The 19,773-nt window shown below is 36.2% G+C and overlaps 1 protein-coding gene across 1 annotated transcript in view; it reads right to left on the reverse strand.

Annotated features, from left to right (window-relative positions):
• Positions 1 to 5,867: 5,867 nt before the first annotated feature.
• Dhx15 (DEAH-box helicase 15) overlaps positions 5,868 to 19,773 on the reverse strand; it is a 41,946-nt gene continuing 28,040 nt past the window's right edge. The window contains exons 7-14 of the mRNA XM_021162456.1: positions 18,343 to 18,429; positions 17,367 to 17,516; positions 16,680 to 16,788; positions 15,903 to 16,094; positions 13,106 to 13,228; positions 9,740 to 9,930; positions 7,471 to 7,640; positions 5,868 to 6,443 (exon numbers count right to left, since the gene is read on the reverse strand). Of these exons, the coding sequence (XP_021018115.1) occupies positions 6,326 to 6,443; positions 7,471 to 7,640; positions 9,740 to 9,930; positions 13,106 to 13,228; positions 15,903 to 16,094; positions 16,680 to 16,788; positions 17,367 to 17,516; positions 18,343 to 18,429 (1,140 nt within the window). The 3' untranslated portion in view covers positions 5,868 to 6,325. The remainder of the gene's footprint in view (positions 6,444 to 7,470; positions 7,641 to 9,739; positions 9,931 to 13,105; positions 13,229 to 15,902; positions 16,095 to 16,679; positions 16,789 to 17,366; positions 17,517 to 18,342; positions 18,430 to 19,773) is intronic.

A 19,773-nucleotide genomic window follows, 5' to 3' on the forward strand; every position in this document is an offset into this window, starting at 1 on the left:
CCTCATCAGTCTGTTCACTCCACCTTGGTGCTTGGTCCAGTTTCTAGCTTAGGGGAAATAGGAGTGTAGAACCACAGAGGAAGACAGCCAGCCATAAAAACAAGTTGAACCAGTTACATTTTTAATAGATTTGTTTGGGGGAGGGGGGGGGGGCAAAGGGCATGGGGTCAGGGAAGCAAATGCAGATATACAAACATGCCCCTGAGGATTGCCAGATGGCTCAGAGGGTACAAGCTATTGGGGCATAGTTAAGAACCTGAGTCTCATCTCAGGACCCACATAGTAGAACTGTCCCCTAACAGGTTGTCCCTTAACCTCTACAGGCATGCCATGGGAATAGGTGCACACACAAGTGATATATTTTTTAAAGCAAAAATAAAACTGACTTTTGTATGTGTTAACGTAAAACATTAACTAAAAAGTAAAAATAAAAGCTGAAAAATTTATAACATGCTTGGCTTGGTTGCTACACTAGGGACATATTTAAAATTATGGCTCTCATAGACTAGCAGTAGAAAACTGCTCTGAATTTCAAATGTCCAAGTCCAGACATGGAAAAGATGGTAAGGAGACATTACCAGGATGGTTCCAAGTCACAACAACAACAATAACAAGGCAGTTTAGTGTGAGCAAGTAGAATATAAAGTTTACCATGCAAGGTTGCTTTTAGCAACAAACCTTGAGAGTAAGCATGCTCAGATGTACCCAGCGTTACTCCACTGCCACCAGCCAGAGAGCGCTTGTGCTGAAACCTACTAGAATAAGGAATGTAACCGCTAGCTTTACACACCCACCTTGGGCTGAAGGGACGGCTTATGGGTTAGATCACTCACTCCCAAAGTTCTTCCAAAGACTTGGGTTCAGTTCCCAGCACAGAAGTGGTAGCTCACAACCATCACTAACTCTGAAAGGACCAGGCCCCCACACAGTGCACATGCCTTCTCATACACATAAAAAAAAAAAAAATGTAAAAACTCAAAACACAATCCCTACTTCTTCCAACCTTTACTGTTGTGTTCACTCTTTCATGCTCACTTCCTGTGATTAGTACACCAGAGTGGAAAACTAGACGGGGAGATTGGGCATAGTGGGAGACCTGTGTCCCCGTGGCAAAAAGATTACTGTCAAGTTACACTAGCCGAGACCAAGTCTACAAAACTGCCAACACCAGCTCCACCCGGTCCATCAGGAACTAGGGCAGAGCCTGGGCATCTTTCAAAACTACAATGAGTACCACAATCCTAGAAGCATGCACCCGATCAAGGTCTGGCACTCAAGGATAACACAGTCAACACCACCAAACCGTGCACTGTTGGCATGGCTCAACACTGATGACCGGGCCAGTTACCTTTAGTCCACTTCTTCCAAACTCAGGAAAACGCTCATCGGCCCTAGAGCTCTGTGTGCTACTCAGTTCTGATCTGAAACGCTGAGTCCCCTCAGCAATCATCACTACTGATTGCTTTTTGTCCTCCCACCATTCTGTGTTCTCTATTGCCTTCAACCTTACCCGCTGGATAAAACCTGCTACTCACAGACACCCAGTACTCTACCAAAACACCTCCATCTGCCATCACATGATGACAACCGTGGGAAGCTCGGGCTTCAGAGGCTTCTTCCCTAGCCTCCTTCCCATCAACTAACTTTACAGAGCCACAGGAGCAGACTTACAGCGTCTCACTAGACACTGCTAAAGCAGCCGGCAGCCCGTGAAATCTTTTACACAAGAAAATAGAATTCCTCTACAAAGGCCCTAAGAGACGCAGGTGGGCCAGTCTAAAGTTTAGTGAGTTCCTTCAAAGTCAGCTCCTTGCAGGTATAACAAGATTAAAAAAAAATAAAATAAAATATACTTATTTCACGTCCAAAGTTTCATTAGAAATGATTAAACACAGGATCTAAGTTATATAAAACACAAAGTTTTAACAATCTTATTTAGGCCAAGTAGGCGTCATTCAATATGCATTTGTACAGATCACATGTTGAATGTACACTAAAAGTAACTTAACAGTATTCTCACTATCAAGGACCACAAGTTATAAAACATTCTGAAACGAACTGACTACACAAAAATAAACATGTTTCCCTTTATGAGACTGTGGCTATTAACACTCATCAATAGTCCCCTGGATGAAATATCAAGTTCTTTGTTAAGACACTGAACACTCATATCCAAATACCTGAAAAAGTATCTTCTAGCTCCTCATCTTGTTAACAGTTGTACAATTTAAACTGACACGCAGCTAATATTAAGCATTAAATTTCTGTTGATTGACAGTCTCAGTCATCCCCTTAAACAGCCACATCTTAATCCATTCTGCTCTATTCAGATTTGAGTAAAACAAAATTTCTTCTTTAAAATGTCCATTATTTCTGCAGGCATAAGCCCATTCTCACATGCTGGACTTTGTAGAGATCAGATGATCAACCTGTGCATGTTTAGAAAAATTTGTTTCCTCCTGGATATTAAAATGATTATCTGGCTAAAAATATCTCATGAGGGTCATACACACATGGGCAGTTGACATCTGAATCCCTTGGCTACCTGCCTGTTGCCTCAATCTCAGAACCTAAATTAGCTGGTTAGCCTAAACCAAACACTTAAGTCCAAAGCAGTTCTAATTCACAACCTTCACCACAGTAGTCTGTTTTGTGATAGGCACTTGCTAAAATGATGTACTTTTTTGTTTTTGCCTACTGGAATTTTAAGAAAAATGGGTAATTGTGAAATCAGGCAACCCAGTAGCAAACTAGTGTAGCAATTTGAAACTGGAAGCTCTCAAAGTTACACATGACTTATTGCATAATCCAAAAACCTCGATTAAGCTTCACTCAAGAGAAATAAAAAAATGTCCACATAAAGACCCATAAATCCATGACATTATTCATAGAAATCCAAATATATTTAACTGGCAAATATATAAGTACGATATGTAACAAGTAATGGATAAACACTGATAAATATATTTAAACTGGCCTAATTCCACTTCTGATCCTGTTAAAAAGGCAAAACTAAAAACAGAAAAATGCAATGGCTGATGAGAACAAAGGGAACAGTAATTCCAAGGGGCAATGAAAAATTGCTGGGTAATATGATTACTACTGTGTATTTGCCTAACTTTACAAAACTATGTACCTAAGACAAATTCTTATATGCAAACTACACTTCAATAAAGCACAACTTTAAAAACCATGTTAGCTAGACTACTAATCATTTTGGAATTAAAAACCATTAAAATTCCACAAGGCAAACTATGGTAAAACAGGTGGCTGGCCCCAAAGGTTCACACTGACTTTCGCTGACTTATTCCTCTGCCTTCTGCCTCCACTCCTGTGCCTTTAAGACTTGTCTACTTTTAACTGATCTGCCTCTGGTTCTTACTATGTTCCTTGCACCTGACATCTACAGTTCTTTGTACAAATTTTTAAAAAGTCAACTAGACCTTATGTTGAGACCATCCTGGATGGTACCAGTCTACCTTTCAAGATAGCCTCACACAATGCCTAGGGCTTAATTGAACAATGGTTTAGAGCATTTATAAAAGGACTAGCAGTCAGTAATGTACCTGCCAATCAAGCATAATGACCTGAGTTTGGATTCCCCAAACCACATAAAAACAGTGCCATTGTGATACTCATCTGTAACCCTCGCCACACAGGAGGAAGCTGGACCAACAAATGGATAGCCACAGCTCATTGACCAGACAAGCTAGGCAATCAGTGGACGGCGAGTCTAGTGAGAGACCCTGTCACAAAACAGTAAGGTGGAGAATAAGTAGTGTAGAAGATTGGCTTTTGGCCAATGCATTCATACATTTTTTTTCTCCCTCCCCCTCAAAAAAGTTAAAAAGTTGTCTATCATGTGTTCTTACATTTCTAACTTCTTAATTAGGTTCAATCTACTCTAGTCTAGGTGTGATATATTAATCTGGTGGAGTATGTCCTAGATTCAATCCACAATATTCCATCTCCAATACCTACAATCTGTTAATTGTAAATAGTGAGTCTACAACAATTTAATGAAGAGCCGGGTGTGGTGGCGCACGCCTTTAGTCCCAGCACTCGGGAGGCAGAAGCAGGCGGGTTTCTGAGTTCGAGGCCAGCCTGGTCTACAAAGTGAGTTCCAGGACAGCCAGGGCTATACAGAGAAACCCTGTCTCGAAAAACAAACAAACAAAACAAACAAACAAACAAAGAAACACAATTTAATGAAGAAAAACCCCAACACATAGTAATTTAAAAATAAAGTGTAGGCCACTTGTCAAACACTCAGATTTAAGTTAATCTTATCTATGTAACAATGAGAAGGAACCAAGGAACACTTCTGCTATTCTGAGTTCAAAGGACCTGAGACAATTCAAAGTAAAAGTCAAGTTGCCATAACCTGGAATGATGCTTGTCTTACTGGGGGCAATACCCTTGTGTAATGGCTGCTTATGAAGCATTGGATTCGCAGGTCTTAAAATGCACGTTTTTGTGATGGAACCAGTAAAAGAATTCTGAAGTGACTGACTCCCTCCCTCTCCTAGTCCTCTAATATGTATTATATACAAACCATAATCAGTGTGTAAATAAGTATCTACCAAGCTAGTCAATTTTACATCTCATGTGGATTAAATCTGATTTTATACTAGTGAAATGCATCATCAGGTAGACACTTCCCAACAAACCCAACAATCCCCCAGACCCAACGGTAGGATACCAACGATAGGAGTAACAGAAATTAATGAACAATGAGGTGATAAGCCAGAACAAAGAAGGACTTCTAATCAGCTTCTCTATGAAGTGTATGAGTCAGCCCTAGAAGTCTAGGTTCTTAGGTACACCTGAGTACTTTCCATAGCCTCCAGGTAGGTTCTGCTAGAAAGTCTCTAATACTACAGTTCTAATCTCTTAAGACAGAGTTAAACAAGACAGAAACAATTTAACTTTCTTTCTCTTACTGTCAGGTTCAATGAGTCAGTACCGTTCTCCCCTCATCTCTCTGATGTGGTTTCTAGATATCCTGAACCACTAGGCACCATATAAGAGGTGCACTAAAAGTATTCAAATCACCTGAAACTGACACGTCATCAGATCACAACTATACATTTTCCTTCTATATTATAAAAAATGAGGCAGAGATAGGAGAATGAGTGATTTCTGAGGCCAATCTAGTCTACAGTGAACAGTAGGTCACCAAGACTTTTATTAAAACAAAGCAAAGCAAAATAATTAGAGAAAGGCACATCCAAATGTAATAACTATTTAGCCTGTAAGTGAAAGACAAATTATTGCAGTGCTTTTGATTGGCCACATCAACCAGCTCCTTTTGGTTCCGGAAGGATTTTAGTTTGTCTCCTGCCTGTTAATAGGAAGCTCAACTTCTCATTTTAACACACTATACAAATTACATTATAAAAGCTCCCAACAGTCAATACTTAGTAAAACTAACGGTGATCCAGAATACTTTTCCCTCCTATCCAATACAAACACATGCTAGGGGCTAGAGTGCTGAAACTGCTCACCTCAGTACAATAAGACCTGACACAACGCATTTAATAAGGTAATAAACTACCAGCCTTATGAAATGAGCTTTAAGAATGAGGACAAAGCCATTCTTCCATTATTCTGTCTCTGGGGATCCAATTTCAAAAAATATTACACACGTTATCCCATTAGATTACATACTGATTAACCTAAGAAAGTGCTACATTTATGCTCTTTAAAACCCAGGTTTAATGGCTACTGTACCTAAGGAGTACTCCTTTTTAAAAAGGCTAAATACATAGTAACAGTATAATTACAATGAAAAAAGAAAAATCGCAACACTCGGGAAAAGCAGTCACTCACTATAGAGACTCTTAGGATAAAAGATACAGAAGGACTTGGGCCAAGATTAGTATAAATAGACTTTATTGAAGTCAGTGCCTCTGTATGGAGACAGAAGATTGTGTCTACAGAAGCACAAGTTGTAACATTTCACAACTTCTAAAAGGAATGTCAACAATTACAACGATCATGCATACCATGGTCGATAATCACATTTTAGAAGCATTTTCAACCATTTCTAAAGAAATGCTTATAACATTGTTATATATAGAACTACTTTCAATAAACTGCAAAACATTGATCGACTTTTCCAGTATGAGCTACAGTGTCAACACAAAAGGGAGGCATAAATGTTTAATTTATGAAATCAGAATGGAATATTTACTGTAAAGAAAAATTAAAAAGCTTTCAAATAAAGGCCATTATTGAACCAACATGAAGAGCACAACTTGAACTTGACTTCATTCATCTTTTAAAGCTGTCCTCTGAATAACTTCAGTTCTAAGCATTGAATTCAGTACTGTGAATATTCCTTGGATTGAAGTTTGGCAATAATGCGGTCCAACTGTCTCTTTGCTTCACACTGTGGGAAATTGCTCATGTCATAATATTGAGGGGCAATTTTCACCAACCTGTCCAGAATGGGGGAGGGGGAAAGTTATGAAATCAAGATTTAAGTACTAGAGTTGCTAATAATTACACTGGTGCTGAATGAAGGCAAATGTTCAAATACAAATCAATGAAAAAAGATTTAAAACCATATCTCTATAAACATCAGTTTAAGAAGTATCAGCTTAGCAAAAGTATAAATCTTCTGTAAACTTACCACCTTTGAAAAACAGGATCAGGGTTAATTTCTCTAATACTTTATTTACATTAATATGAAAGATAAAGCTATTTAGTGTTTCATTTGCCTACACTTAAACCTGTATTTTAAAGGTTATGGTCTTGATAGTCAAGTAACTCTATCTCATTATCAGTATTAAGAACTACAAATATAAAACTGGGTATCTTATAAACTATACTGTTTTCCTTCGGCAAAACATAATAAAATGGTAATGTTCTAAACAATTGAAGTGTCAAAAGCCATAAATCAGTGATGGATGGAAGCTGCAAAATAGTGACACAAACCAACATAAATGGTTTCCTGTCCACTCTTGGCTGACATTCCCATAATTTATAAAAATGGTGGTGGCAGGGAAATCACAAGGGTACCATTTTGCTAAAAATTGAACAACCTGTCTTAATTACAATTTTTAGAAGCTAATATGCTAGGGAATAATTTGATATAATTTTTATCTTTACATAGGTCAAAAAACCCCTCAACATTTAATAGAGACAAAATATTTAAACCAAGTAAAATATTAAAAATACAGACATCTGCCAACAGAGACCACAAATGGCACCAAGAAATTCCTAATGTGATAGTACTCAACTCCCTGCCCAGACTAACATTCCCACTGTCCTCTCACCAGAACACTGACTTAGAAAGAAAAGAAAAAAACAAATCATACCATGTTAATCCTAGCTCTACATACAAGAATATACACACCTAGCTGAGAAGTTCAAGCTATACAATGAGCAAGGATATGTCTTCTAAGCATATTCTACCCACAACAAAATACTAAAATCAAAATTGAAGACAGTGTGCTTTCTTACCATTCTGGCTTGATATCTGTACATGTCCGGATATAATTCTTTGTCGTCAGCACAAACTCATTATAAAGCACCCATTCAGGCTTGTGATCAAGCACAGTAGAGGGATGCAACTGGACCACCTGGTTATCTTTCACAGTTAAATAATGCCCCGTTCGTTCTAAATGTGCCACCTGAAACAAAAATAATTAAGTGTTTCCAGCGAAATACTTAGAAAACAGTATGAGGATATTTACATGAAAACTTAAAAATATTGAGTTTGTTTTACTGTGTGTGTGCATACATGCTCACATCCCAATTTGTGTACCACATGTGTGGCTGCCTGAGGTGAGAGAAAATGTTGGCTCCCTTAGAATTGGAGTTACAGTTGGTTCTTCTAAGTTATGTGGGTGCTAAGAATTGAACCCAGCTCCTCTGGATGGGTAGTCAGTGCTCTCAACCACTCATTTCTATCTCAGGCATGTCTCGCACCACACACTAACTACAAAGTAGACAAACATTACCACACTCATAACTAAGGTGAAGAAAGAAATCTAAGCAAAAAGAAAGCAGCAACCTATAAAGAAAAGAAAGGGGTAAGGAAAAAGCAGGGAAAGAAAGATCACATAATTCTTTCATATTTTCTTTTCCTAATTATACACTTATATTCATGATACCTAACAACTAATAATGCAGGACAAGAATGTTTACCATTCCCAACTCTACAACTCTGCACAGTATGACTTACTGACAACTAGTAAATATATATAACGAATATACACTAGGTGCCAAGTGCCACTTCAATTGTTGGTGCTTCTTAGAATAGGAGCTAACTAGGATACCACAGTTCTTAAATTGATCAGTCGAGTGTGCGTGCGTGTGTGTCAGAGAAAAAAACTAAGAAATACCAAGAAAAAGCTAGCCCATACTAGTATATATTAAAATATAATTAAGTCTGGAGAAAAATACATTTATGCCTGATTGTATTGTTTATCTTATACCACTATAAGCATTCTTCCTAGCCATAGAAACTATACACACCTGCCACCCCAGCATTTCAGAAGGCCAAGAACCATTGGAGTTTAAAGTCACCCTTTTGTGAGACACATTCTCACAAAACCACCAATCCACGTTTTTTCTGATACTTTAATTCAAAGACAGATACTTTACAGGCATAATATGGAACCAAATACATCCAGATTCCTTCTAGTTATTGAACACAAATGGCTTTCAGGCTAATGTAACTGGTTTAAGAAACATCCAAGGACAGAATAAAGCAGCATGAGATAGATTATTTTAAAGAGCAATTTCAACTCAAGTAATGTATTTTGAATTTAACTAGCAGAAGAGTTTTCAAACATTTTGATTTACCTGACCCTTCAATTTTTCAGGACCTACAGAACTGGCTTAGCAGTTAATACTTGTTCCTCTTTCAAGAGATGCAGATTTAATTCCCAGCATCCACATGGCGTTTCACAACCCACTCTAACTCCAATTTCAGAGTACCTGGAAACCTCTACCTGTACCAGGCATGCAAGTTATCCAGATATACAGGCAAAAAACCCATATATAATAAAATAAAAAATTAAAAAACCTACTATCTGCTGTTTTGTTCGAATTCCAATGATCTCTAATACATTTAAATTAAATAACTTATAAAGAAAAATTCAGAATAGCTTAAATCAAAGAACACTTGGATTTTACAGTGCTCCAAATTAGTCATAAATACCAATAAGTACTGCGTAGAAACACAAAAGCAATGTAGTTAGTTAAATGTGGAAACACAGAGGATGGAGAGATGGCTCAATAGTTTAAGAGAGCTAGCTGTTCTTCCAGTGGACACGCACACACACTTAGGCAATACAGTCAATATATAAAATAATAAATGTGGAGAAGTTTAAAGAGGAAAATAAACTGTAGACTTTTAGATTCATGCATTTAACAGCTTCACTGGTGGTCTTATAATACACTTTAAACTAAGACCAATATTTTGAGAAACTTTAATAGATTTGTCAAAACTCAAAGGCTAACATTTATTTGTACCTGAAATGGCCAAAGTATTATTTGTTACAACAAAGACTCCAGTTACAAAAGCTATGTACTTTAAAAATTATATCTAAACAAACAAAACTTCTAACTTAGCTAATTAAGGCACTAACTGTTATTCATTAGACATGATTCTGCATAAGTAAGTCATTCAAAGAAACTAGACCAAATAGTAAGAACCAATTTTATACACTCTTAACTCAAACTAAACCAAAAGCAAATTCTACCTGGTCATTTAACTACTTACTTGCATAAAATACCCAGTAACCAAAGCTTTTCTTATATTAATATAATAGTCCCTGCTTGTGAAATCAGTACTTCGACGAGGCAAATTAAATCTGTCCATAATTCTTGATAGCTGCTGGCGTACATTGTCTGCCGACATCAGGGACCGGTAGTTAATGAAGTTGTCATAACACCACTGAACAGATTCATGATCTAAAACGTAGGAGGGGAGGAAGGAAAAAGAGGGGACCATGAAACATCCACACAGGAGAAAATTTGAAAGGCAACTTTTTATTTAAAAAAAAAAAAAAAAAAAAAAAGGCTACAGGGCTGGAAAAATGGCTAAGGGGTTAAGAGTGTGCTTCTCCCCCCCCCCCCCCCGCCCCCGCAGAGAACCAGAGGTTGGTTCCTAGCACCCATGTTGTGTGGCTCACATTGGGACAACTGTAGCTGCAGGTCCAGGGGGATCTGAAGCCTCTGGTCTCCTGAGGCACTTGCATTCACCCACAGACAAAAAGACAGTAACAAAGACCCACAAATAACACAAAATCTTTAGTAAGAAAGATGTAAAACCTAAACAACTAAGAGAGAACATTTATATACATTTTCTCTAAATAATTATCAACTTTTTGTTTGCTTTTTTGTTTGTTTTGTTTTGTTTTTGTTTTTGGAGACAGGGTTTTTCTGTATAGCCTTGGCTCTCCTGGAACTCACTTTGTAGACCAGGCTGGCCTCGAACTCAGAAATCTGCCTGCCTCTGCCTCCCAAGTGCTGGGACTAAAGGCGTGCAACACCACTGCCCAGCTAATTATCAACTTTTAAATAAAAAACAAGCAATAAACCTGATTCAAATGAATTCAAAGAAACAGTACTAAGGTTTCTGGCTAATCGATAATAAAACAATGATTTTGAATCAATGGTTCTTAGCAAATTGATTTATTTACCTATAAACAGCCACCTGGCTGTTTCCAGCAAAGGATTTATTAGACACTAGTAGATTCAGAGAACTTGGTAAAATGGCAGATTTTGCTCATTTTCAAAGAAATCACAGCCTTAGCTGATGAAAATAAAATACAACATTAATGAAGTGAACTTCAAACAAGTAGCATGATGCTCTCTAACTGCACCTAAACTAGTCCTCCTCACCAAGATGCTAAATTCTGACTGCACCAACCTTTGCCTCAGCAATTGACAAGCAAGATTTTGTTATCTGTGTCGTCCAAGGATTATGAATAAGCATGCCAAGTATTAATACTTTTTACTACCTATTATAAAAAGGTATTTCTCTAATGATTTCTTGAAAATCTTGAAAAACTTTCCAACTAGTATTATTCAACTCAGAGCTCAAAAGGTACCAAAAATATCAAAGGAAAAGAATCCTTTTGGAATAGCCTATTTTTAGTGACAATCACACAGGAAAACTGCATCATCTGCTTCACAGATCTTTTGATACTGATAAAATTGAGAGGGTGGCAAAACTGAAAAAGTGTAAAAAAAGAAAGCATTAAAAACTAGAACCAGGGCTAGAGAGATGCCTCAGTGGTTAAGAGCACTGACTGATCTTCCAGAGGTTCTGAGTTCAATTCCCAGCAACCACATCGTCGCTCATAACCATCTATTATGGAATCCTATGCCCTCTTCTGATGTGTCTGAAGACAGCTACAGTATATTCATATAGATAAAATAAATAAATCTTAAAAAAAAAAAAAAACCCTAGAACCAGGTTGGTCCTCCTCAGCTACTCTAATATCTGTAGTGTATTGTTTTGTACTTGGTGCTGGGGGATTCAAGCAACTGAAAAGTTCATCAAGTCTTTTAGACTTATATAAGTACACAGGCTTATCATTTTACAGAATACAATGCCATTTTAGAATTAAGAATAAACAGGAATATGAAATACATCTTCCAACTAAAGAATATGACCAAAAGCTGGGCAATGAAAATCTCTAAGGTGTTCACTTGCATACCATAATCAAGAGTGCAGCTTTTTTTGTTTTTTGTTTTTAAAGTTTCCCAATCTTTAAAACTCAAGCATCAAAGACTAACAAGAGCTTGGTGTGGTTAAACACATCTCTTGTCCTAGCTACTCAGAAAGAACATATTACCCAAATTTAATGTCTGCTTGGACAAATCAACTAACTAACCAACTGACCAATCAAATGATAATGTTAGCTATTCTAAACATTCAAAGGCAAGTCACTTGTACATTATTAGAATGAGGCCTCCCTACAAAGGTGTTACAAAATAACTGTAAACATTGTACAGATATTAAGATGTCATTTTTATTAACATGACATCTTAGCTTCCCTGTATTTACAAGATAAAAATTTCAATAAATAGAACATGAAACATTCAAATAATAGTATGGTGACCTGAGAACTTTGTTTTATTTTTAATTCTGTGTGTGAGCAGGTAAGCTACTGGGAGGCCCAAGTCTTCAGATCCTCTAGAATTAACAGTTGTAATCCAATGTGGGTACTGGGAACTGAACTCAGGTCCTAAAGAAGAATTGAAAGGGGCCCCTAATCACTGAGTCCTCTATCTTGTATTTTAAAAGGTAGCAGCAGTTAGTAAGACTGTTCTACTTGAAAGTGTCTGTTCTGTCACATACCTTTGCTGCCTCTGGTATAATACAAGGACACAAGAGTCACAGGTCTAAAACCCACCAAGGCTTACCACCCCCTTCCTAGTAACTAGAAGCATTTAATTAAAAACCACGCCTCTAGGGAATTAATATTACTTTCTAACTCATTTTCTACCTCTGGCTTCTTTTGCTAATACAATAAGCAGAGTAAGACATCTTTGGATATCCATTGTTTAATATTTTCACCAAACTCACCTACCCAAAAGTCAAAATACTTAAATACTACTAGTATATTTGAATTTCATAATTGCTTTGATATAAAATTAGAGAAATTTAATAACTAAGTGGGCAACTAGTGTCTTTTAATTTTATAGGTGAGAAACAACGCAAGTGAACTTCTACAGACCATTTGTATTATGCCCAAGAACAGGAACTCAAACCCAATGCTTGTTCAATTTCTTAGTTTATTATAAAAAATGATAGTGAAGATTACATGAAGTAACACAAAATTACTGAAAAATATGACATTTAGAAATAAAATATGAAGCATCACAATTTCTTCTATGTTGGCAGTAAATTTATACAGGCCTCATTTGTGTCACTGTATTTTCCAAGTTTTCTTTCATTGTTCCTCTTTCCCTTGATTATAAACCTAAACAATCTTGAAAGAATTGGCAATTCTACTTTAAATGCTAGTCAGGAGTTTTTTCTAACGAACCTTGTCACAGATTATAAATGAAATTGAGATGAAAAAACATCTTCTACATTGCAAGTGACATTCACCTTCAACCTAATTTTACTTACTTTGTTTAAAAGCGTGGTAGACATTCAGCAGTGTCAGATGATCTCCATCTATGTGGGCAAATCTCATCTTGGCCTCATCTGCAGCTTTCTTGGCCTCCGTGGGGCGAACAAAACACTGTGGGACTAAACAAGGTTGGTATGGGCCCAACACAAACGCCCATATCGATGAGTCACGCATTCACAGATAGAGGAACAAGGCCTAGCTAGGTCAGTTCACAGAGCATAGGGCAGGGCAGGATGGCCTCCAACTGCATCTTGGACTGTTTACTACCTTGATTTGGTACATCACCTAACCACATCTGTAAGACAAGAGGGTTTCAAAGCTACAGAGTACCTGATTATTTTAACTAGATCTAAAAGTAGGCATCAAAACAGCTATTCTGAAGGCCATCAAATTACTAGAAAGCTCAACTTATTTCAAAAACCAGTGCTGATAGCTCTACCAATAACCAGAAGTATGGTATCAATAGCCTTTTAGTCAACTGTAAATTTTCAAAAGGCCATCCACTCAACCCACTGAATGGCTCTAGTTAGGAAGCTGTACTTGCCCACTGAGTAACTAAAACAACCAGTCTACTGCCACATTTCTATCAAAATTGTTTCCCTAAATCTGTGGCTATTACCAACTGGTGGGTATCACTATTAGCACCGGTAAGCAAAAGCATATGTAAACATTAAAAAAAAAAAATTCAAGAAATCTTGGGTTTGATGATAGCAGTAGTGGTGGAAGGTTAAACCGCCTTAGAATTAAGAAAATTCCAGAAGGCTGGGATATTCAGTCTAATGTTGCAGCATTTTAATAATTAAAAATAAAAATCAGTTACTAATGCCCCAAGTTTAAAAAATTTTGAATCAAGCACTCAATATAAAAGTAAATCCAATATTAAAGAATTGACAATTAGTCTGAAACAGTCAATATTTCAAGGGTCATCAAATATTGAACTACAGTAGTTGTTTAGAGCCTCAAGATTAATTCACAAACTTTTAAGTTCTTACAAAATATGTGCTACATTATTTTAAAATACAACCTTCCTTAATTCACTTTAGCAATTCCAGTTATAAAAAGCAGTATCAAAGTAAATACTTAATAAGCTTGGGACTTTTCAATATATTTTGAAGCTCTTATAACCTTACTAATAAAAATCATGATCAGTTCAGATAGAAAACGGGAATAATCAACAATGAGATCAAACACAGCACCAAATTACTCTTTCACATATAGTTCTCCCCTTTAAGATGCCAAAGTAGCCAAATAAAAGACACCAAAGCAATCACAGTAAGCATTGTAGGTCTTGCTAATGTAACTGAAGCAAGGTAACTCATTAAAGTACAGAAACATCTCAGCTCCTAAGCACTAACACGAGAGCCCAGAACCTCAAACTAATGAGAAAAAAAGAAAAGAGGAAAAAAGCTTCACAAGCTCTAACTACTTTTTGTCCTGAGTTTTCCTTCACTGCAATTTCAATTATAACATTGCTTAAAAATAAAACACTATGTGTATGTTTACTCTCAACAGTGTAAAGACAACCACCAGTAAACCTGAGCTTTTCCTAATTCCTACCACACATAAAACTAATATCTAGCTTGATGAGTTCAATCTCACCACAATGGCCAACTGTAAAGGACTAACAACAGTACTGTCTACTATGTCTGATAATAAAAACCTACAGGAAAAGAAATCCTAGCAAATAACACAAGCACACTAGCTAATAATTCCTGCCCCTCTCTCTAAAAACTAACGTCGTTGGGAGAAATACAACGGGCGAATATAACAAACAGATAAGCAAGGCAGACAACAACCTACCACCACCTCTGCAAATGAGACAATTTATTTAAAGCATTGATACTGCCCTGCCCATCTGCTCTGAGTCTGATCAGTCATAACTCTGCAAGAAAACATTTAGCTACTTCTTAAGTAAAAGTCACACCATTAGAATATACCATACATCTGAACTATGCCATAATTTTATTTTTAGGAAACTCAATTATTAATTCCATATTTTTTAATTTATGGCAATAAGTAATCAAAACCAATAAACCACTCTGCAATTAAAAGTCAGTTCTCCTCCCCAGTACTGACACTAGTAGTATACAGTACTATGATTACTTTTAGCTTAAAAAAAAAAAATTCTTTTTGTTGCAGTATTTCTCCTCCTTTCTGGAAATCTAGTTTCCAAGTTAGATTAAGGTTTATTGTCACTAGGAAAGAGCACTATTTTCTCAATGTAACATCTAGTGTTTAAATTTTCAAGTTTATAAAAAAAGATTTCTGTAAGCAGGTGTTTTTCTGCCATTGTAAAAGAATATCAAAATCAGTTTTTGACTTTAAGTCCCAAATTACACATTACTACTTCTTCTATGTAACACTAAATCGGAAACTCAGGTTTGACACTGAATACATAGATGTAGGAAAGGCTCAATTTAAATGTAACAAGGGCTCAGTACTTTTAATAAACCATTAAAATGAAAATAATGGATCTAAAGAAAAAAATGCAGTTACAATTGCATTTATTCTTATTTCAATTTCTGTCTGTACTCAATAGAGCCAGTGTTTTACTGTATTTTGTGCATAAAACTTTACTTTTGTAAGAATTTTTACATAGGTATTTAGGAAACAAACTAAATTCCTTAAATCTATCTGTAAAATCTATTACCATACTGAGTAGTAGTAGTAATGATGATAATAATAATGATAATGACAATAATAATAATAATAATAATAATAATAGTAGCCAACAGAAGGGAAGTCCACCCAAACTCTCAAGAGCTGGGTTTTTGGTCCCTCTCCCTCTATTACCTGACAACATAGCAGTAATAGATAGGACCTCATTAGAACAGTTGTAGTCACAACTTGCAATAACCATTTTAGCCAGCTGTGGATCTAAAGGGAACTCCGCCATCATGGATCCCAATTCAGTCAGATCTCCATCATCATTTAAAGCAGCCAAATAATTCAAAAGTTCTAGGGCTCTCATCAGAGTTTCAGGAGCTAAGAGAAAAAGGTAATCTATTAGACAAGTTGTCTTAAGTAAGCAAAAATATGACAAAGTGAGAACTATTATAAGCAATCTCATTTTTCATTCATTACTGGATCCAGTTCAGAACTCAAATTGTCATCAAATTTAATAATACAGACAGAGCAAACAATACCATACTAAAATGACTTTCAAGCCAGGCATTGTGGAAAATACCCATAACTCCTACATTTAGAAGCCAGAATCTTTAGGATATCTTTAGTAAGACTAAATTAAAGCCAGTAGACAATTATTTTTCCATGAAAAATTAGAAGTATAAAATTAGACATAAAAAGTAGAAGAATAAAAATATAATTTTTATATTTGTTTGCCCTGGCAATAATTCAATTAATGTAAACTCCCAGAATAACATCTAGAGGGACTTATTCACTCTCATTAATTAACTGGCACCATTTTCTAAGTTTTACTACTACCCCATAAAGCCAATTTTAATGCATAATGGAGGCAAAAGGTAAATGTACTTAATGCATATGTAATCTATAGGATTTAAAGGGAAACCTCTTTGGTTAACAGCGCTGATAGAAGGCTGTGAGTCATACCTGGTGGGTCCATAAAATCAAAGTGTACCAAGTCATCAATCCCAAGCTTCTTCAGCTGTAACACAACCGATCCTAGGTTAGAGCGCAGGATCTCAGGATAGGTGTTGTCCTAATAAAACAAACACGCATGTTATGGTAATAATGCCCTCTGTCCTTGCCCCCTTAAGCCTCTTGCTTTGGCATTACATAACTTGTATGTAACTACCTCACAGGGGAAAAAATACTTGAAATTATCCTAAAAGAAAAAAAAAGACTCATAATTTTTTCAACTACGTCTGTAATATTTAAGCTTTGGAGCTAGCCACCTCAACTGATATAAATCAGATGTATCAATACACAATACCATACATCATTTTGGGCAAAGTTAAGGCACTTAAGGCTCTAAAACAATGGTTCTCAGCCGCCTTAATGCTGCGGCCCTTTAATAGAGTTCCTCATGTTATAGGGACCCCCCCCAACCATTATTTTCATTGCTACTTCATAACTGTAATTTTGCTACTGCTATGAATTGTAGTGTAAATATCCATGTTTTCTGATGGCCTTGGTTGGAATCCCAAAAGAGATCGCAAATTACAGGTTGAGAACCACTGTTCAAAATGGTTAGCTGAAATAAAGGAAGTTCTGTTTCTTCAACTAGAATACTATGTTCAGTCTTCTAAATGCACATGGTATAGCATGACTCCTTACCTGCATTTCTGTTTTATAAGCTTTCTCTGTATAAAGCCTGAAGCATTTCCCAGGTCTGGTCCGTCCAGCTCGACCTGCCCTTTGCTGAGCTGAAGCTTTACTAATGGCAGTCACCAGAAGAGACTCGACTCTGATTCTAGGATTATATACCTATTAGAATGCAAACAGTTTATGATTCTTTCTTCAGCAAAACACAAAATTAAAACTAACACTTGCAGGCCACAATTAATGTCAAATATCTGACAGTTTGTCGACCATGACAATCAACTTCCACACTGTTCATCTCATGGTCTAACTTTCTTTTAGGCATTCTGGCTACCATTCCAAGAGACTAACATACATCTGTCTTTCTTAACTTAAATTTGGCTATGTTGTTTAGTAAAGAATTTTGCCTGTCCCCTACCCCAAGGAAAGACAAACAGACAGCAATTTAATATCTGTTCTTAAGAACAGGCAGTAAGTTAGTCACATGTATTCACTTTAATGAGAAATTTTTCTATTAATAATACACCTAAAGATTACAATGTAATAACTTATCTAAAACATGTTTGAACGTTTTAGCAACTGTTTACTTAGAAGTAACTCGCTCCTTTCCCTAGAGGATTAAAGTATTCCAAAAGTATGCCAGGTGTACAAAATAAATTAATTCTGGACAAGTGGTTGATCTACATAAGCATGATCCACAATTTTCTATTACTACCACTTTTCTCCATACATGGGACCATATGCCTAAGACACCATCATCATACATAAAAGGACACAAAACTTTTATACTGGACCATGTGGAAAGTGTGGCCTAGATTACTGAACACAGCGTTAATTCGACAGCGAGAGAGAACACAGGTATCATGTTATACATTTGAAAATGAAACCCAAAATTAGAGAAGTAACCTGAAAAACTGTTTTAGCCATTTGATGAGCAAGCATTTGGCACCCTCAGCTCACATTATATAAAGTAAGCTCCCACCATAGCTACCTTTTGTTTTGCAAATCCAGGGTCAATTACAAACACCACACCGTCTATTGTCAAAGAGGTCTCTGCAATATTAGTTGACACCACCACCTGTTCAGAAATTAAGCAAAATTACCATGACTTAACTGTCACTACTACTGTCACTAACAAAAGAACTTTTAAACTAGTAAATAAGACAAACTAAAAGTGTAATATTAATCATTTCAATTTATCTGAAATAGCAATTCTTTATCAATACATGATAATCAAGCACAGTGATTATACAAAAGGAAATGTAGCATCAGCATCAAAAGCCAAATCATAGAAACACACTACTAGGCACAGTTTAACATCTCTTAGATTGACTATCCCTTCAAAGTTCACAAAGCATGTATTCCAGTATTTCCAGGCAATATTTTCAAGGAAATTTTTACATATATAACACAAAGACACCAATAGTTTAAATAAAAGTGGCCAAGTGAACAAAATTAAATATATAAAAACAAAAACCAAAAATTAACAAAACCAAGGTACAATCCAGTAAGAATTGGCAGATCATCACAATGAAATGTAAAAGGTTTAGGAACAAGAGTACATAATTTAGCAAAAAAAAAAAAAAAAATTATTACAGGGAATGATACTTGATGCATTCACATACTATTATGATATATTCTAGAATTTGCATATTTTTCTTAGCTTTTAGAATGGCCTCAGAAAGTAGTTTGAGAGGGCTTACTCAGCTTAGAGTGCTTGACTGGCAAGTCCAAAAAAGTAAGTTTGGTCAAAGAAAAGAGGGGGCGGGGGAGACAAATTGGTTTTACTTGGGAAATGGTATTAAATACTTTTTCTACTAAAACAAAAGGAAATGGATGTTTCTTGATGGTAATGCTGACATTTGGTCACATGTATTCAAGAAGTTCACAGAGATGTATCAAAGTCTGCTCCCACACAGCCTTTGTAATTTGCAAGGTGAGGTTAGATATTGAAAGTGTAAATGACAAAGAAATGCTTTGAGATTTAAAATGGGGTTATCGTCTACTTGAAGATAAAAATAGGTTTTTAGTATAGGAGCTGAATGTTAGTCAAGGGTTTATACATAAGAACAACTACAGAAACACACAAGAACTGAGAGAACTTGTATTCATCCCCATTCTTTTACTTCGGAAAAAAAAAAGAGCAATCTTTTAATTAAAAAAGCTTAAATTCAGTGTTAATGTTCACTAGTTTAAATAATATAGATTTCATATATAACTGGAAAATTATCCAAAATACTAGCAGAAAACCTTAGCAGATGCAACAAGTTATTTCAGAATTATTTAATATAAAAATGTCTTTTGGGCCGGGCATGGTGGCGCACGCCTTTAATTCCAGCACTCGGGAGGCAGAGGCAGGCGGATTTCTGAGTTCGAGGCCAGCCTGGTCTACAGAGTGAGTTCCAGGACAGCTAGGGCTATA

The sequence above is a fragment of the Mus caroli genome, chromosome 5 (genome assembly GCF_900094665.2).
Source record: "Mus caroli chromosome 5, CAROLI_EIJ_v1.1, whole genome shotgun sequence".
Taxonomy (NCBI): domain Eukaryota; kingdom Metazoa; phylum Chordata; class Mammalia; order Rodentia; family Muridae; genus Mus; species Mus caroli.